This window comes from Nelusetta ayraudi, unplaced genomic scaffold, assembly GCF_046127955.1.
Source record: "Nelusetta ayraudi isolate G7.1 ecotype Tasmania unplaced genomic scaffold, CSIRO-AGI_Nayr_v1 ptg000022l, whole genome shotgun sequence".
NCBI classification, from domain to species: Eukaryota; Metazoa; Chordata; class Actinopteri; order Tetraodontiformes; family Monacanthidae; genus Nelusetta; species Nelusetta ayraudi.
In genome coordinates, this window is record NW_027466072.1 from 4,139,314 (window position 1) to 4,157,138 (window position 17,825).

Genomic DNA, 17,825 nt, shown 5'->3' on the forward strand with positions numbered 1-17,825 from the left:
GCCTGGGTCTGTTGTAGTTGATTGTTTTTGCGTGCTCAGACTTCCTGCAGCGACCCTGACGGAGTCGTCACGGTGCGTGGAAAGACATGATAAGCGATGGGGCTTCCGTCGGGCCCTGTGAGCCGTTTTGTTCAACAGAGTAAGCTGTGCTTAATTCCGAGTGCGGCAAATATTTACACGTAAACAAGCCCCCCCGGCCTCCTCTTCCTCGCTTTTATTTACTTATTTATTTTTATCTGGAAGGATTGCTTTATGCTGCACAAACACAATGAAGCGTCTGTCGCCGCCTCTTGCCGATACGAGGCAGCGGAGGGAAGAGACGACATCGGTTAATCTCTGCAATTAAAGGCGCTCTTCCGCAGCACGACTCTACTGCGAGGCGTCGGTGGGGGTTGGTGGGGTGGGGGGGGGGGCAGTGGGTGTTTAAGCAGTGGCTCAGCCTCTGTCTTCACGCCGGGAGGCTGCGTGACGCACTCCCCGGTTCAGGGCGAGAGTTAAAACTCCGGTTAAAGCGTCTAGAACATTAGGCTCCGAGAACTCATTAAAGAACCATTATGCGCTTTAATATATCGGCTATGAATAAACTCAGTGTTAAGGCGGACGTAAAACTCGTTCGTGAGTCTAAGGAAGGGTATCGTGAGATTAGCAATCGGAGGCTCGGCTAACGAGCTGAATAATGCAGGCGTTAAAGAAAACCTAGCCCGCTTCAGTGTAATGTAGTGTAACGTATGTCTGTGTTCATTTAATGTCTTAAATGCGCGGCTGGGCGACAAGTCATGAACGGCAAAGGACACAGGTGCATGCAATTTTTATAAATTTGATTGAGAAAAACCCTTAAGGGCGACACGGTGGCGTAGTGGTCAGCGCCGCCGCCTCACAGCAAGAAGGTCGTGGGTTCGATTCCGGGCGTGGGACCTTTCTGTGTGGAGTTTGCATGTTCTCCCCGTGTCTGTGTGGGTTCTCTCCGGAATCTCCGGCTTCCTCCCACACTCCAAAAACATGCATGTGAGGTCAGTTGAACACTCTAAATTGTCTGTAGGTGTGAGTGTGTATGGTTGTTTGTCTCTATGTGACCCTGCGGTGAACTGGCGACTTGTCCAGGGTGTCACTCTGCCTTCGCCCTAAGACAGCTGGGAGAGGCTCCAGCAGACCCCCGTGACCCTGAGCCCGGGAAGAAGCGGGTACGGAAGATGGATGAAAAAAAAAATCAACGTGCCAGATTTAGTGCCATCTAGGGGCATGATGTAGTTTGCAAGTGAACAGCTATATGTGTTTTTTTTTTTGTCTTTTTTCACACCTGGATTTGTAACCATGCATGTCTGCGATGTTGCACTGTGATAACATTTTTACAATCTGGCTGAACTGGCTGCATGAGCCGCCCTGCGGAGAAACAGGTGACTTCAGCATCACACGGCAAACATTTTAGTCTCATCAGCGATTTCCATGTGGAAAAGGTCACCTTGGTATAAATCCCTGTTTTCTGATGTCCCACTTAATCTCTTTCTGATGTACTGAACCAGTGGGTGGAGCGGTATGACCGCCTCCTGCCAAGCGGAGCCACTCGTTACGGAAATATACAAAGCTTGTTTTGTTTGTTTGTTTTGCCCAAAACATACACGTGTATTTTCTGTGCTGTTCTCTGTCAACAGATCCGGCTGAAAGTTACGCCCTTGTGCCTTTAAAATGTGCAATTGTTATGTTGAACCGAGTCTGACACTGGTGTGAGGAATGCAACGCTCTAAAATAATGGAGTTGTCAAAGTCTCCAGGGGAATCTAGAGGGAGAGCCGAACATCTGAGGCTGAATACTAATGCAAAAGCTTGTCTGAAGAGTTCACATACATGAGATTCGGTTTCCGAGAGGGAAAAAAAAAAATCTACCGTGTTGCTCCTGCATTCAAAGCGAAGTTTTCTAGGTGTTCCTTCTTTTACATGATGGCTTCAAAACATTTTTTTTTCTCATGATTCATTGAGTTTTCACTGTGAGCTTCCTTCTCTCTCGGCGCTGCAGTACGAAACCACCTGCACTTCCTCAACCAGCTCAGCTCCCAGTCTTGCATCTGTGTTGCTGCCAATTAAAGGGAAAGTTCAACATTTTGTTTTTACTACTAAATTGCCCTATTGCCATCATCCCTGTAGCCATATAAGGAGGTAAAGTCCCTTTAATTATCAGTGGCTGTTGTGAGATTGAGATCCAGGAAGTGTTGGTGTTGGCTGCTGGATGTTGCCATAAGAGTTTTTTTCCGCAAGAGGGTGTGAGACACACAACCATAGTCCTACCAGGCCAGTCGGGGGCGCTGTGTCAGTGATCATCACCCCGTTACAAGCTGGGGAGAAACTTTCATTTTTGTAGGAAAAGAAGAAAAACGAGTTCATGTTACTTCAAAGTATAAAGGATCATTACTCTTGTAGCTATGCTTCATTATGGGACACACAGATCTCTGTCTGTCTGCTGCTGGCAATTTTAATTAATTTTTTCCCCCACAAAATTGTGCAAACCGCATGCAGCATATTAAAGAAAAACGGACTGGCCGTGATTACAGATTCACCAGGGGCCCTGATCGCTGCACTAAAACCTCTGGAAGTTGATGGAGCAGGCAAGCTGCCTGCAATTAAAAAGGGAAGGCAAATATTTGGAGTCCTCTCATCCCTGAAAAACTGGCCCTGTTTAGAGGTCTTCGTCAACATGTTTTCCATTTGCCACCGCTCCTTTTATTTATTTATTATTGCTAATGTAGGACTCCCCAAAGAGGCTCAGACTTCCCAACATCGTCCCAAACAACCTTGAGATAAGCACCGAGCAGAGCGCAGTGGTTAGATTTGCTCTGCAGCGTTTTGCAGTTGCGGCCACGGACGATCCGTCTGCACTGCATCTCATCCCCGATCGTGATGCGACTGACGACGACCTCTTGATTAACACGTCGTGCTCGCCCGACGCCGCCTGTTGGTTGACAGGCACAGCTGGCCGACGCTGCGGGACATTTCTCACTTCCTGCTGCCTGCCATCGTCTTTGCCCTCCCCCGACCCGATGGACCACAGCTGAGGAAAAGTCCGCATCTGCCTCGTCAACTGTTCTTTGAATGGATCCCGCCAAGAAGGCTGGGCTGCCCGGGGCCCGGCTGCCCGTCGGTAACCTTAAAACTCCAAATGAGTCGGAGCGGCGAGCCGGATTATGCGTTTATCTTCACGGGGGGATGAAACGCTGAGCGGAGGGGCCGAGGGGAGAGGGCACGGGGAGTTTAGGAGGCAGCGGGAGTTACGTGGGCAGACTGCAGAAACGACACGCAGGTGCATTCAAAACTCTGCGGGTCACAGATTCAAGAAGGAAAAGCAGCAGCAGTAGCTGTAAAATATCACAGTTAACCTCTTCAATCCCACAAATCCACACCTGCACTGCAGTCGAACCCCTTTAAACCCCAGGGAGAGGGGTCTTCTTCACACAAGCTTATGTCCACGCTGATTTACAGGGCTTTTGTTCAATGTGGAAGGGGTCGGAGGGGATTAAACAGTCTTCGCAATGCCGAGCTGCTGCTTTGAATATTTCAATGTGTTCTGTGGAAGATGGAATAAGCTCAAAAAGACGCTGCTGCACACAGAAATTCCCGGAGCGCTGCAAGGCAGGAGTGCGTTCACTTGTGATTGTGGGTCGTGACCGAAGCACCAATCATGTCGAAACTACGCGTTTGAAAGACTCGTGTCGATATGAGAGACAAGCAATACGGATAATAACGTTACGTGCTCAGACAGCAGAACAGTAGAATGTACACAGAGGCAAAGCCAGCAAGCAAGCAACACTCTCAGAATGTCTCTGTTAAGTTTTACTTCTGACGGGCAAATTCAGTTCAGGTCCCGCTGTTGTAAATAAATTACAAAAACACTGAAACTCATGGAGACCTGCTAATGCCAGCAGAGGTTCGCACCTGCACTTAAACACACAGGCGACGGCAGGTGAACGAGGGTCAGCTGAGATTAAAGTAGGTAATTACTGGAAGGAGGTTTGAAGAGAGGGGAGCCAAAAACAGCAGAGAGGAAACACAACAGAGGTGGAAATTCCAAGTGAAGGCGGAAGCAGGGAAGGAATGAAGGAATGAAGGAAGGAAGGAAGCAGGCCTCCTCTGTGCTGTTTGTTTCGTCCCTGCTCTGCTCGGCAGCGCCATCAATTCCTAACGAGGGCCTTCAGCCCAACACTTTGACATTTAGGAGGAAATGCGCTTCTTCACTCTCCGCCAGAGGGTTAGTTAAGAAGACTGATTCCATTCTGGCCCCGGCATCGATCTACCGAGTCTAAATCTGCCAAAGTGGAGATGTGAGTCTCGTCCGCAAGAAGCCTCCACAAGTTTAAGGGTTGTGTGCTGACAAACATGCATCAGGTGGACCATTGATGCCACCCAGATGACTGATAAATTGTTTACAGATGGAATTTTTCGTGGGGAATGAATCCTCAAAAGGGTCAAAGAAACAAATAATAATTGGCCGCTGATTATTTTTCAGACGAGAGCCTCAGTGGAAGTGGAATCCTGCTGCTTTGGGGGCCTGGTGCGCAACAAACACCAAAACCACAAGGTGTGATTTTTATCGATGTGTTTATTTCCTAATACCTCAGTTGACATAAAATCAAATTGTCTTCACCAGATTATCAGATTATTATTTTTTTTTTTTTAAAGAGGCACTGACCTTCATGTGTGACAGTTTTGAGGTTTTTTTCTTCGTGTTCATGCAGACAAAACTCAGTGAGCAGCACAGTGAGCAGTGCCCTCAGTCTCAGCCTCAGACCTGAGATTTAAAGGGCCCCATATTCCACCGCAGTGGAGCAGACTGGCCTGACAAATTGCCCCCCACGAAACCTTATGAAACACTATATTTAGCCCTCTGTTCCTGCCAAAGTACTGGGTTTCATCTTCCGGTGAGAACCGATGCGCTCACCTGGAAGAGGTACCCATGCCCCTTGTGACATCACAAAGGACTGATGCTCTAAACTATTGGCTAAGGCTGTGAACGATGCTCTTTTCTCTTTTGACCGATTATTTATGGCGAACACTGACAAAGTGAATTTTGCACAATGAAACATCTCTCCACCTGTTTGACTGACAGTGTTGTTGGGATTATTCCATAAAAGTAATCCAACTACTGATTACTGAGTACTCCTTAAAAAGTAATCTAATTACTTCTTGAAGTACTTTTTTCATAAGTAATCAATTACTTATTACTAATCATTTCAGTTAACAAAAGATAAAGTAACATCTGATCGGTGCTTTGGAATGAACTTTATTAAAGTGCCAATATTGCCTCTGTCCTCTTAACATGAATGAATGTTTGCTCTGAATACAAACTGCACATTTCACAGAACAAACGCATATACAGCACTCACTGGTGCCTTTTGCGCAGCCCATATTGTTAAAATAATCTGCTACTTTGTTGTTTTCGGTTGTTTTTCTAAATTTCAGATAACATTTTTAGCTCGCAAGATATTTCGGAAAAACTAACGGCCGCTACTTGATAAAGTAATTATGACATAATTGCCAGTTTTGCCACAGTAATCCCGTTACATTACTCCGTTATTTAGAAAAGTAGTTTAATTACAGTAGTGGATTACTTAATAGTTGATTTCTCGCCAACGCTGTTGACTGATTTGTATCATGATGTGCGAGTCTGTTCACAAACATGACAAGGAGGGGCAAGGGTGCGGGTCGGGGTGAGGGTGCGGGGGGGTAAACCGACTGTGTGACGGAAATGTGAGCCAAGAGAACTGTGGGATCTCACCTCTCTCCCGCTACTCTCCTCCCTCCTCTCGCTTTCATTCACACAGCAGAGGCAGCAGCAGCAGCAGCAACAGCAGCGTCAGTCCTCTGTGTGGATCCTACAGCAGCAGCAGCAGCAGCAGCAGCAGCAGGACATCCTTCCATCCTTCCATCCTCCCTCCACCTCTGCCGCCCGAGCAACATGGTCGCCGTGCGCCTCGCCGCCTGCCTCTGCCTGCTGGCGGGCTTCTCGCTCCACGCGTCGGACGTCAAAACGGCCAAAGAGGCGCCAAGAGCTGCCGGCAATTTCATGGAAGACGAGCAATGGCTGTCAACCATCTCCCAGTACAGCCGCAAGACCAAGCACTGGAACCGCTTCAGAGACGTGAGTCTTTCATTCTTTTATCATTGTTAGAATTTCTAAATTAAATTTTCTGACAAAGTGCTCCTGTCCGAGCGCAGTGGAGCCCCGCGCGGACGCTGTCGGTGTTCTGTCCCCGCGCTGCTTTTTTTTTTTTTTTTTTTTTTTTTTTCAAATTTATTTTTATTTATTTATTTTTGCGCGCGCGGTGCAAAGTGTCGCTCTCAGGTGCACGAAGGCGCAACATTGACAGCGGTTCCAACTAAAGGAAACTCTTCTGAGGGACGCTGTGGCACATTTGCGTTGGTGTTTTATCGCCTTAAAAATAGAATTGAATTAACGTTTCTCTTCTTTCATCTTTTAAAACAATGAATGAACGAATGAATGAATTGTTAAACCGGCTGGCTCCTCTCATCTACCTGAGCTTGAACACACAATGATCTGAAAAAATCTGTGGATCTTCTCCTGTGTTAATGACACGCTGGTGCGACAGACAGACAGACAGACAGACAATAAAGCAACAACCCCAAGTCAAGAGTCATTTTAAAGCAATGTTAATCTGAACATTGTCTGCATCCGCTGATCAATGGCCATTGATCGGCCATGTGGAACGAACCTCCAGGGCTTTGATGGTGAACAGCCTGATCAGCCTGGACATCGGTGCCAGACTGCTCTCCTGTCACAGCCATCAAGTATCAGCAGCTGAAGCCTTTCCTCCGTCCCACGGCTCCCTCACTCAACCTAATTCTGGACTCTGAAGGGACAGTTTTGCTCCATCTGCCCAAAGTGCCACAAACTGTTCCCTGGAGACGGACAGAGAATGATTATCAGACTGGCTGGACTGCCCAGTTATGACTCAACAGAAAAGAAAAGAAAAGAATCTGCACCTATTTGATAATTCAGTGTTTTTTTTCATGAACAAATGTCGGTTGAAAGCAATATGAAGGTTTCTCTGCTGCATTGCAATAATCCTGCAGTGTTGCCGTGTCATCAAGGATATGCTATGTTTGCATATTTAAAACTAAGGTGTTATGTATGTATAATCGTGAACTTTATAACAAAGGTGCCTCTGATTCCAAACCCACACTGTTATGTAATTTTAGTCACACTGACTTTTCTGTAGGTGTGTTTCACAAACCCTAAAGCTGTGCAAACTCGACATGCAAACAGAAAGTACACCCTATAGAACATGTCCATTTCAAAAAAACTTCCCGTGGATTGCAAAATAACACACGATCGAAGTTCTGTGTCAATAATTTGAAGAATAGCGTATTTTGCAAAATGGCAAGAGACACCTTTTTTTTTTTTTTTTCGTAAAAGTTGACCATTGCCAAGTTTTGGAACCTCATTTCTTCTGTGAAATTGTGGACTATAGCCTCTCTAGAAATCCTTCAAAATTGCCTTTTCAGCAAAGCTCCCACAACACACATTCAGTGCCCTCAGCCAGGAATATTGACAGTGAGCATGCATGTTGTGTTGGAAATGACCCCAAACTTTAGATCAGCCATCGCCTCGCCTCTTAGAATGGATTTTCACTCATCTTTCTTTTCATTCTTTTCATTCTTTTCATTCATCCATTCATCTTCTATCACCGTTTGTCCTTCCCACTGGGGTCCTTGAGCCTAACCCAGCTGGCACCACTACAATTAATTATATACATATATAAAAAAAAAAAAGCTCAAATATCTCCTTGAAAGGCTCTTTATTGCTGTCTCAAAATATTTTGGCCAGTTACCAAATTAAAAGCCATTCATTTGGCATCGCAACAACACCAATACGATTTGGTGGAGGCAGTACAACAGTGTCGACCAAGCCAAAGTCAGCAGTGAACAGTTCTGTGAAATTTGCATGAGGGCAGGTGCAACAGGGTGAGAAAGTGACTCTGGCCATCAGTCACTCTCGTCACGTCGGAGAGAGAGAGGCTAGTCAGAGACCGTTGCCATTGAATTGCAAATCTGTGCCGACCTGGAAAAGTGAACATTACCTCGGCTGATTTTTCTTGGGCTCACCTGCCTTATTGGGTCTGTACTGAGAGTTCCTCATTGTGTATGTTTGATCCCTTTGGAATGGGAATTGAAGATCCTGCTGGCTCCTCTGCCCGAGTCTGTAAAACTCAAGTGAAGGTTGAGTCCTTGCATAGTCCATATATTATGTCTTTTGTTTTCCTACATATCTACATATATTGTACGTAGGTAGATAGATAGATAGATAGATAGATGGATGGATAGATAGATAGATGGATGGATAGATAGATAGATAGATAGATAGATAGATAGATGGATAGATAGATATTCTTTTCTCCAGGGGAGCAGCAGCACATTCCACTCAAAATTAAAGGGGCTCATATTCACGTCATATTCATGTCCAGTGATTGTGCACAGCTGCAGAGGTCTGAACTGAATTTAGATGCTGAAGGATGAGGCAGTCAGTCTGTAAGACACTCCTTGTTTTCATTTGGACAATTATGTGATGGAACGGGAGATATTGCCGGCTGGGTTGCGTTGATTTGGGGACCAGTGGTTCGTGTCTGGCCAGCTGTTAACATTTCTGCCATCTGTAGTTTTGCACGCTTATTTTTTTTTGTTAATTTTGCGAACATTGTCTTAAAGGCGGTGTATTTTGGGCATTTCCACATTTGATAAATAGATGTGTTATTCTGACAAAGAACAAGGTTTGTTTCGTCAAAAACTCCTTGTTTCAACTGGACAGGCCACAAAAAAAATAAAAATAAAAATCCAAGCGTTTCTCTTCCTCAACCTGAAGAAGTTGTGTTGGCTCTCTTCCCTCCTCCTCTACCTGTTCCATCTGTGGATCCACCCTTGAACAGCCCACCTGTCAAGAAATGCACAAATTCTTTTATTTTTCGTACTTGGTGTGCTCGTTCGCATGCCAGCAACACAAAAATACACAATAAAATAGCTGAACATGTCAGTTTTTCATGATATTAAATACATACAATAGATTCATTAAAATCAATGTGCTGATATTTTGCCTGTGGTGTTAAATGTCAACTGGGCATAAAAAAGTGCTGTTGTGTACAAGAGTCTCCTTCCAGTCACGTCAGTCACAAGCTTTTTGTGTCCATCTGACAAAGTTGCTGCCAGGTTGGAGACACAGATCATTGTTAGAACACGACGGTGGAGGAATTTTCTTTGTAGGTTTTTTTGTTTTGTTTTGGGTAATACGGCACTTCTGCGAATCTAAAATGTCGGTTTCAGATGTGATGACACACTTTTGAAATTGTGTGCTTTGGCTGCAAGTGATCATAAACAAAAAACTTTCATTTCCGTACCAGCGACACAACACCCATTTCACATTTTCCCTCAACATTGAAACCTGCTGCTTTTCACACTGTGACTCAACACATAAAAAAAAAACACTTTAAGACATCCACTTCACGCATGTGAGTAGATTGATACCAATTACGACAAGGTCAAGGCCTTCACTCTCCAGCCACGGCGACCCCTGACTGACCCCATGCTTCATGCAGGTATGAATCAAAGCCATTTATCAGTGCGGGGGTTACCGGGATGATGGCCACGGCGACGCTGATCCTCCATCAACACAGCGGCTCAGCGACAGCTCCTCGCTGCCACATCAGGGTTCATCCTGCTTTTTGATTGAACTATGTTTTTGGCTTTTGCCTCCTCTCTGGCACCTTCCAGAGTTCCTTTACTTGCTTCCCAGCTGTGGCTTTTTTGCTGCTGCTGCTGCTGCTGCTGCCGGTGCTGCCATCAACCTCAGCCGTTCATTAGCCTCCCACTGGATTTATGCTGGAGCGCTAACTGCCAGTGTAATTACGGATATGAGAAATTAAGAGTCGGATGACAGAAGTCGTAATTCTAAAAATTTGATAACGAGGCCCTAATTTCAATTAAAAGTGTGCGGCGGCGCCGAGGTTGGAGAATTAAGCGTAACACCCGCATGGGCTGCAATTTCAGCCTTCTTTGGCAAGTCTGAATCAGCGCTCGCCAACATGTATGTGCATCGTTGAGACTGGAACGCAGAGAGTGACATCCTTCGTCTTCTTTTTCTTCTTCTTCTTCTTCTTCTTCGTCTTGTGTCACTGTTACGTGGGCCTTTTAGGTGAATGTGGAAGGGATTTTCTGCCGCTGTTTGAAACGCTCAGATGTGATTCACAGTGGGGGTAGCCGGAGGGAAGATCCTGTTGGCTTCCCGACGCAAAGCGTGGGTGACTCCTAATTGAGTGGAGAAGCTGCTTTGTGTGAAAAAAAATTAAATAAATAAAAAAAAAAGCTTGACTCGTTGGGAAGCGATTCATGCCTGTGGGGGGAGAGAAGAGAAAAAAAGAATTCAAAAAAAGGAAGAGCTCGACGGCGGCCCAATGCGCCGCTGAAAGAGTTTTTAAAAGCAAAAGCGTGTTTTGCTGCCCTGCCAGGACACGCAAAACCACTGTGTGGCTGCGCAGGGAGCCGTCTGGTTCTGACAGGACGGCATATGTAAATGAATGGGTGTTCAGAATGGAACCTGGCCGTAGAGGGCCATGCATGTGTTAACACACACTCAGTCACACTCACACACACACACACACACACACACACTGGCAACGGCGGTGACAGTCTTTTTTTTCCCGTTGAACTACGCCGCGTGTCGCTGCAAACGGCGGGCTGAATAATTAGCCGTTCCTGGGTTCTTCTTCTTCTGGCTCTATTGTTCATGCATTATTTATAGTGGCATCTGCCTGAGAGTCGTCGCTCCGCTGGTTGAAGCTCCTCTATGCCTCTGTCGCGCTGCAGGCTGAGCGATAAAAGCTGCCGTTCCTGCCCGCGGTTCCGTTTTCAGCCGCGGCTGGCACGGCGACGCCAGCTCTCAGCCAATCAGTGATTTAGCCTTTTTTTCTCAGCCAACCAGCCTCTTCTTTAAGTAGCAGGTTGGATCGCTTTCACCTTCCGAAGCGCCTAAATTCATCTTGGAATGGGTAGACGGCACCACAGAGTCGAATCAACCTTTTTTGTCCACATTCTGAAGCTCAATTCAAACTGCAGCTTGTCATCTCCACCGTGCCTGCGGGCCTGAATGCACCGAGTGGCTGCCATGTGATTGGTGGATTGGCAATGCGGGTTGACCTGCAGTCGAACAGGTGCACCCAATGAAGCTACTGCGTGTTTCTACAATATGCTATTTTGTGGTGTCCTGTGGCGTTTGGTACCGACAGAATTCTCTTCTGTTTAATTCCCACCTGCTGGGGTCCATTACAAAAATGAAACCCAAAAAACAGAAACAGAAAAAGAAAAAGGCATTTCATATTCATATTCTCAGTCGCCTACAGATCCATGTAGCGCTAGAAAATAACCGTCACCGCTTTCTGCTTTCATTTGCGGTTGTTAAATCAAAACGCTCGCGTCGGCACGATTAAGCGCTCGTAAAGATTTGCCGTTCCTTAGCAGATGTTGACCTTGTGCACCTGCCTACTGAGGCGTGCCGTCTTGCTGGCAGATGCAAATTAGAAAAGCTCCATCATCCTAAACTGAAATCTGTAAGAAGTGCAACTTTCTACTTTTTTTCAATGTCCTTGTGCGTCTGTAGGGAATGTAAAGTCCTTGGAATCAAATCGGATCGGCAAACTTGGGCAACACTGATAAAAAAAATTAAATAATTGATTGATTGCATGCGGCACTAAGATGACCTGAACTACTGAGAACCTTGACAGACAGACATACACTACAAAGGCTAAAGGACGATGGCATGCAGCTAAGGCCGCCCCTCGAACCCAGACGAAGCCTCAAGCTGGTTGCACTAGCAGTGGCAAACCCATTTCATCTGCCTGGTGGTGACAAATAGAAGGTTCACTGTTCACGTTCCCTGTTTTACCACCAAATCTCCCCAAACACTCACAGGCGGATATATCAAAATAAATCCAAATATGTATTTTTAAAATGTTCCGTCTGGTGTGTCTGGGTAATAAACTTGGTGATGAGTTTTAAAATTAGAATTTCCATTTAGATCCATTACGGGTGTTCATTTTGCACTCAGCTTTTATTAAGTGTGGAATGAGGAAATTATACGTGGGAATTTGCAGATAAGAAATCCACACCGTGTTTATTGTCTCTGGAAAATCCATCTGCCACTCGGTGGCAATGACATCGCTGTGTGTTTATCCGCTCTGACCTTTATTATCGCCCACAGACACCAGGCAGGAACCTGAGTTTACCCTTCACTGGGTAAACACTTTAGGAAAGGTTTCTCTCCCTGAAATGACTCTCCGCTCAGGCTTTGGCCATGGGACCTGCTATTTGAGGGGAAATTATTAAACCTGCAAAAAAAAAAGAAGAAAGAATCCCTGCAAAATATACGCTCCACTGCCTAGTGGAAATATATTAAGGCTTTCAGGAGCACAGCCCCTAATGTATTTTCCTCTTACTAGCAGTTTGCATATTGTGGAGGTAACGTTATTATTTTGAGCTGCTTTTTAACACGTGTTCCTTAGCAAACGCTGATGTATCGCTGTTACAGAGGACGTTTTAATGCAGAGAGCCCAAGATCAACGCGGCACTGATGGATTCAACGCCTGAGGCCACCAATCACTCTGTGTTAGCACAGTGGGGCAAATGCTGTACAATTAGGCCGGGCAGCTGCTAGAGCTTCAAGAAAAAGCTGCCGCCGGCAGAGAATTCACCTATTTTACATGTTGTACCTATTTTGGGTTTTTGTTTTTTTCCATTCCATTCACCAGTGGAGCTGCTCGGCAAGACTAACTATGCAAAAAAAATCTATTTCTGCCTTCCCCAAGTTCCCACCCTCTGCATTTTTAGTCTGAGCATTTATGGGTTTCCTCAGAAAAAAACCCTCATGGTTTGTAGGTACCTTGCAAATGTATAATTTTGTACTGTATTTCAGATGAATTTAGGTATGATATGAAGATTGGCGTCAATGGAAGAACCCTAACCCTCCCTTTCCCTTCCCACTAACCCTATACCGTTATAATCATATGCCTATTCACTGTCCCTACGTACTGTCTGTTTCAGTACCATGGACAGCACAGTCTTACTGTGCATATTTGCCAAAAAATGTAAAGTGTCCTAAAATACAGACTGCTGACATGTGGGCAACATAATTATTTGACACAGCAAACCAGCTGTATTTCTTGCCAGACTCCAGCTCTTAGCTCACCTCCTGCTAGCTCAGTGTGCTGCACCTCGGTCTTGGCCATATTATTATTGCTGCAGCTGGAGGTACTAGTCTGTTGGTCTGCAGGGTTTTCCGTATGTGTTTTGTTCTTGGCAAACCAGTTTCAGATGTCCATACCAACGCTGACTTTGTTTAGAGCTAATCAAGCACATTGACATTTACCTCTTTTGAATGACAAGCTCACTTTTTCCAGGCTTTTTCAAATGTCGTCTGGGGTTTACATGACCCATCTCCCCTACAACCTTCACACAATTAACAGCACTGTCCATGGTTTTGAAAAACAGCAACACGACTGGGTCCGAGTTCAGCATATGGACTTTGTTTATTTCTCTGGCATTGTGTTCTGGCTTGAGAGACACGTTATTGTGAGAAAACACTGGTGCCGTGAATTCAGTCCTGCAGCGTTGGACGAGATGTTTGCTGCTGGCACGGCCGCTCATCTCGGGGCTGCGTACAGTGGAGCAGTCAGAGCCTCTCGGTATTAACTGTCACAGCCTGAGAGGAGTGTCAAGGACATGCTTGGAAGGACTGTGGTCCTGTGTTTAGTGTGCGCAGCTTTGTGGCAGATCTGCGTGTTTGTGAATGTGTGCCTGTGTGTGTGTGGTTGTGTGCGTGCGCATGGGGGAGGCTGTTAATTTGCCAAGCTGGCAGCCTAATGGACCCACTCTGCAAAGTCATATTGAAATGACCTTAATCGAGCAAATCATATAGAAGGGATAGGGCCGCCGAGCTACGGCGCTAATAGCTTATTTTTTTTCTCCACCCCTCAGTTAAAAGAGCCCGACGGAGTCTCATTTATGTGTGATGTGATTCTTCCCAAATCCATAATGTGACGTCTCAACGCAGCAGTGCTCTGGTTCACTGGAACATCCCGCTGCCTCGGCGCCAGATTAGCATTATCAGCGGCCACAACAGTCCAATTTGTCCTCATCGCCCGGCCAGACGGCGGGAATTAAATGCAGTCGGCGAGCTCGCCCGTTTAACTGAGCGCACGCAGGCCCGTCATGACATCCTCCCCCCCCCCCCCCCCCCCCCCCCCCCCCTTCCGCCTCTGGTGCGCAACGTGTCCACGGGCGGCGCTATCATCGCTATCTCCCCTTCAGGACATTCGCTCTGACATTCGCCAGACGCATTTGTCAGCAGGCTCTAATCAATTTAAGCAGCAGCCGCTGATAAGATGGTTGTAAAATGACAGGGCTGATATTTGGAGGTTGGCCCGCACTCGTTCTGACTACAAAACAATGGCGTCTATTTGACGGGTTACGAAGATTAAGTAAAAAGTTACAAATTCGTCTTGAATAAAGTCTTTGCCGTGTCCAGCCGGGTGAGTGCATTTTAATTAACGGAGCAAATCACAGCTTTGGGGACAGTTTTCAGTGGAAGATTAATACTCACTCTCTGGTGGCAGCAGTTGTGAGCGTCAGCCTTTATTGCAAACCTGAATCCTCTGACAGTTTCTGGATCTGGTCCAGAGTGTTTCAACGGCTGACTGGAGAAACAAATGTAATTGTCCAAACATTATTTGGTGTGTAAATAGTGACTTCAAAAAAAATGTCTGGAGCTTTGCAACCATAAAGTAAAAATATACCTTAAATATACCTTGTATTTGCCCACTTGATTGAAAAGTATTCCTTTTCTATGTGCAGTCAGTTCAGTTTTTTGGGGAGGCAACTACAACTTCCATGTCATTAAATTTACAATGGCATGGAATTTTTACTTTATTATCTATTCGTTGTACATATTTGACTTTTCCTTGAGTGCTTAAGCTGTTTGCACAAAATCCCCAGTGCAAAAAAAAAATAAAAAGAATGCATCAATACTTTCAGAAGCAAGCAAGACAAAATTGAAGCAGCCGGCATTTCACATAATTATTCGAAGCCATAATTGTATTCAACTGCAGGGGCCCCAAAGTCAGTTTGTTGGAGGCTATTGGACTGGAATATATTTCCTCCCACTTTGCCCGGCTTTTGGTATTGATTAAGGGCTCCCACGGCGGAGCGCCGCCAGACGAGGCCCTCAAACTCTGTTTGTAGCTCTTTTTATACGAGTTGATAACTTTTTCTTTTCTTTTCAAAATCGATAGCAATGAGCTACTCGCTGCTACCAAGTGGAAAAAATCACGCTGTCACTCACAGAATGTACTGTATATATGTTTTTTTTTGTTTCTGTAGAGTTGTATTCTGAAGGGATATGTTTTATCCATCCTCTTCCTCCTTTTTCCTCTTCTTCTTCTCCTGCTACTATTGTATGCAGAGGCAGCAGCGCTCGGTGCAGCGGAGAGCGCTACCCTGCATAAGCCGCGAGCTCCCTGGGGCGTGCGGTGTGCAGAGCTCAACCTGAGGGCTCGCCTGCTCTCCTTCTGGATCTTTGTTTTGCAAATGGAGGTGGACGGGGCCGGTCAGGGGTAACAAGACGCTGCAGAGGCTCCGAGCTTCTGCTCGGCTCAGCTGCGCGGCCCGACAGAATCCCCTCTCTTTTTATTCCACTGCCGCGTTCGGACCGTCCTCCCTTCCGCTGCCAATTAGCGCCTCTCCTGGAGCATGCAGAGCCTTGATTCCAGCGAACCGGGACACTGTTTCATGTGTCACTCCGTCAGGATTCGGAGAGCCCTCGTGAAACGGCTCCTGAAGGGTGGGAGGAAGGTTGCGTGTCTGTGATGCAACCTTGTGAAATGCGGTCTCATTAGCGCACGGCTGCGGCTCATTAAAAAAACAAACTCTTGTCAGAGGATGGCCGTGCAGTCCGACTCTTGTTTTAGGAAAGTTTTCGCACTTGCGACGGCCTCGAAAGGTGCCGTCGCCAATGAACTGAATTATTTAGATTTTTTCGGGGTTAAAGCCGAGTTTTTCCAGTTGGCCTGACAATTATTGCGTCCCAGGTGGCTGTAGGCTCGATATTTGGTGACTTTATCGCTCGGGCAGGGTCGTCAGCGTGCAGACACGGCTGCAGATTGCGCCTGGGGTCGTGCTGCATTGCAGACTGGTGTCTTACCTTGGAAAAACAACACGTGTCCTCCGCCTACAGGCGCTCTGGGCACTCCGGCTCAGATGATCAATTTGATCCAGCCCCGTGCTGCCGAGCTGCGGCTTAATCTCGTAATGCCCTGGTGATTTGTTGCAATAGAGAAGGTCCAATTTTTGTTTTTTCTCTTCCTCCTCCTTCTCTCTGGGGCTTCCTGCCGTATCTTGAGGTGGTGATGGAAAATGTTGGCCTCAAATCACCCGAAACACTGAGATCGTTGATCAGTACGGCTGGGGCGACGCGTTGGTATTATTGATAATGTCGATGCAAAAAATATGCAAAGAAATTTGCGTTGATGAGTCAGACCAAAACAAAGACGGCAGCGTATCAAAATGCTCTGGTAAGATATCACCAATTATTGAAAAGTAGTTGAGAAAAAAAAAAGAGACTCAACCGAACTTGTAGCCTAACCCACCCGCTCCTTCAGCCTCCCTCCCTGCTTCCCCGCCCAAAGCGAATCATTGGATTAATCGATTAATTGAAAAAAAATGACTGTTGGTTGAATCACTTAAAATAACAATTTGATTAATCGTTTAAAAGTAATTGTTAAGGTAATCAAAAATTAATCATTGGATTAATCGAAAAAACCTTTAATGACGTAAAATGAATCATTAGATCAATCAAGCCAACCAATGAACCAAAAAATGTATTGTTAGTTGAATCAATTAATGAAAAAAAAAATTGGTAGTTTAATCACAGCGAATTGAATATACTGGAGAAAATGTCAGACCTGCCTTGGCTCGATAAGCCATACATGGTAACGTGATTCTCTATACGCATGCAGGGTGAACATTGAAGCAAACCAGCGAGGACCTGCTGTCGATTCTGCCGCTTTTGCCGTTTCCTTCGTCTTGCCACTTGAAAAGCCGGCGGGTCCGCCGGGTGCCGACAGACACACTGCATCATTTCGGAGGCCTCCTAATGCATTTCTAAGTGCTTCAATCTGTGGTTGGTCTGCGCCATTAGTGTCTCTCCCATTTATCTGTCGCTTTCAAAGACAGCGGCAGCACAAACAGACCAAGACATTATAGCCAGTGCTCGCCGACGCCCCCAAATTGCGGCGCAAAATAACATTGAGGAGAAGTGAGCGGCAGTCCTGCTGGTCCCACAGTACCTACAGAGACATGACAGCCGGGGTGCTGATCAGCGTCGGCCTGCGTCTGCTAGCCTCCGTTAGCGGTGGGGAGAGGAGGCTCATTCACCCACGTTAATTGTGCGCAGTCCCATGAGGGGCCATGAGGGGGCGGACTGGCTCGCCTCAGTGATGGCGTGTGTGGCGACCCATCAGTCCAGGTTGGAGTAATCACCCGAGGAATCACATCCCGCACGCCCCCCAGGTGGTTATAAATATGACTGCGCTCACCGGCCCGTGTTCAACTGGTCACTTGGCTTCCGTAGAGCCACACGAACCAAGTGTGGAGGATGTGGCGGAATATCCAGAACACCGTTTGACCTGCAACTCACCTCCTGCCACTCAAGTGATGCTGCTCGCCGCTGTATGCATCGGAAGAATGTGTAAAAGGAGGATTGTGGAGGATGTTACTGGAAAGGCCAGA

At 46.3% G+C, this 17,825-nt stretch overlaps 1 protein-coding gene across 1 annotated transcript in view; it reads left to right on the forward strand.

Moving 5' to 3' along the window:
- The first annotated feature begins 5,940 nt into the window (after nucleotides 1-5,940).
- The window catches only part of LOC142889244 (testican-2), a 44,922-nt gene continuing 33,037 nt past the window's right edge, over nucleotides 5,941-17,825 (forward strand). The window contains exon 1 of the mRNA XM_076027871.1: nucleotides 5,941-6,123. Within this exon, the coding sequence (XP_075883986.1) occupies nucleotides 5,941-6,123 (183 nt within the window). The remainder of the gene's footprint in view (nucleotides 6,124-17,825) is intronic.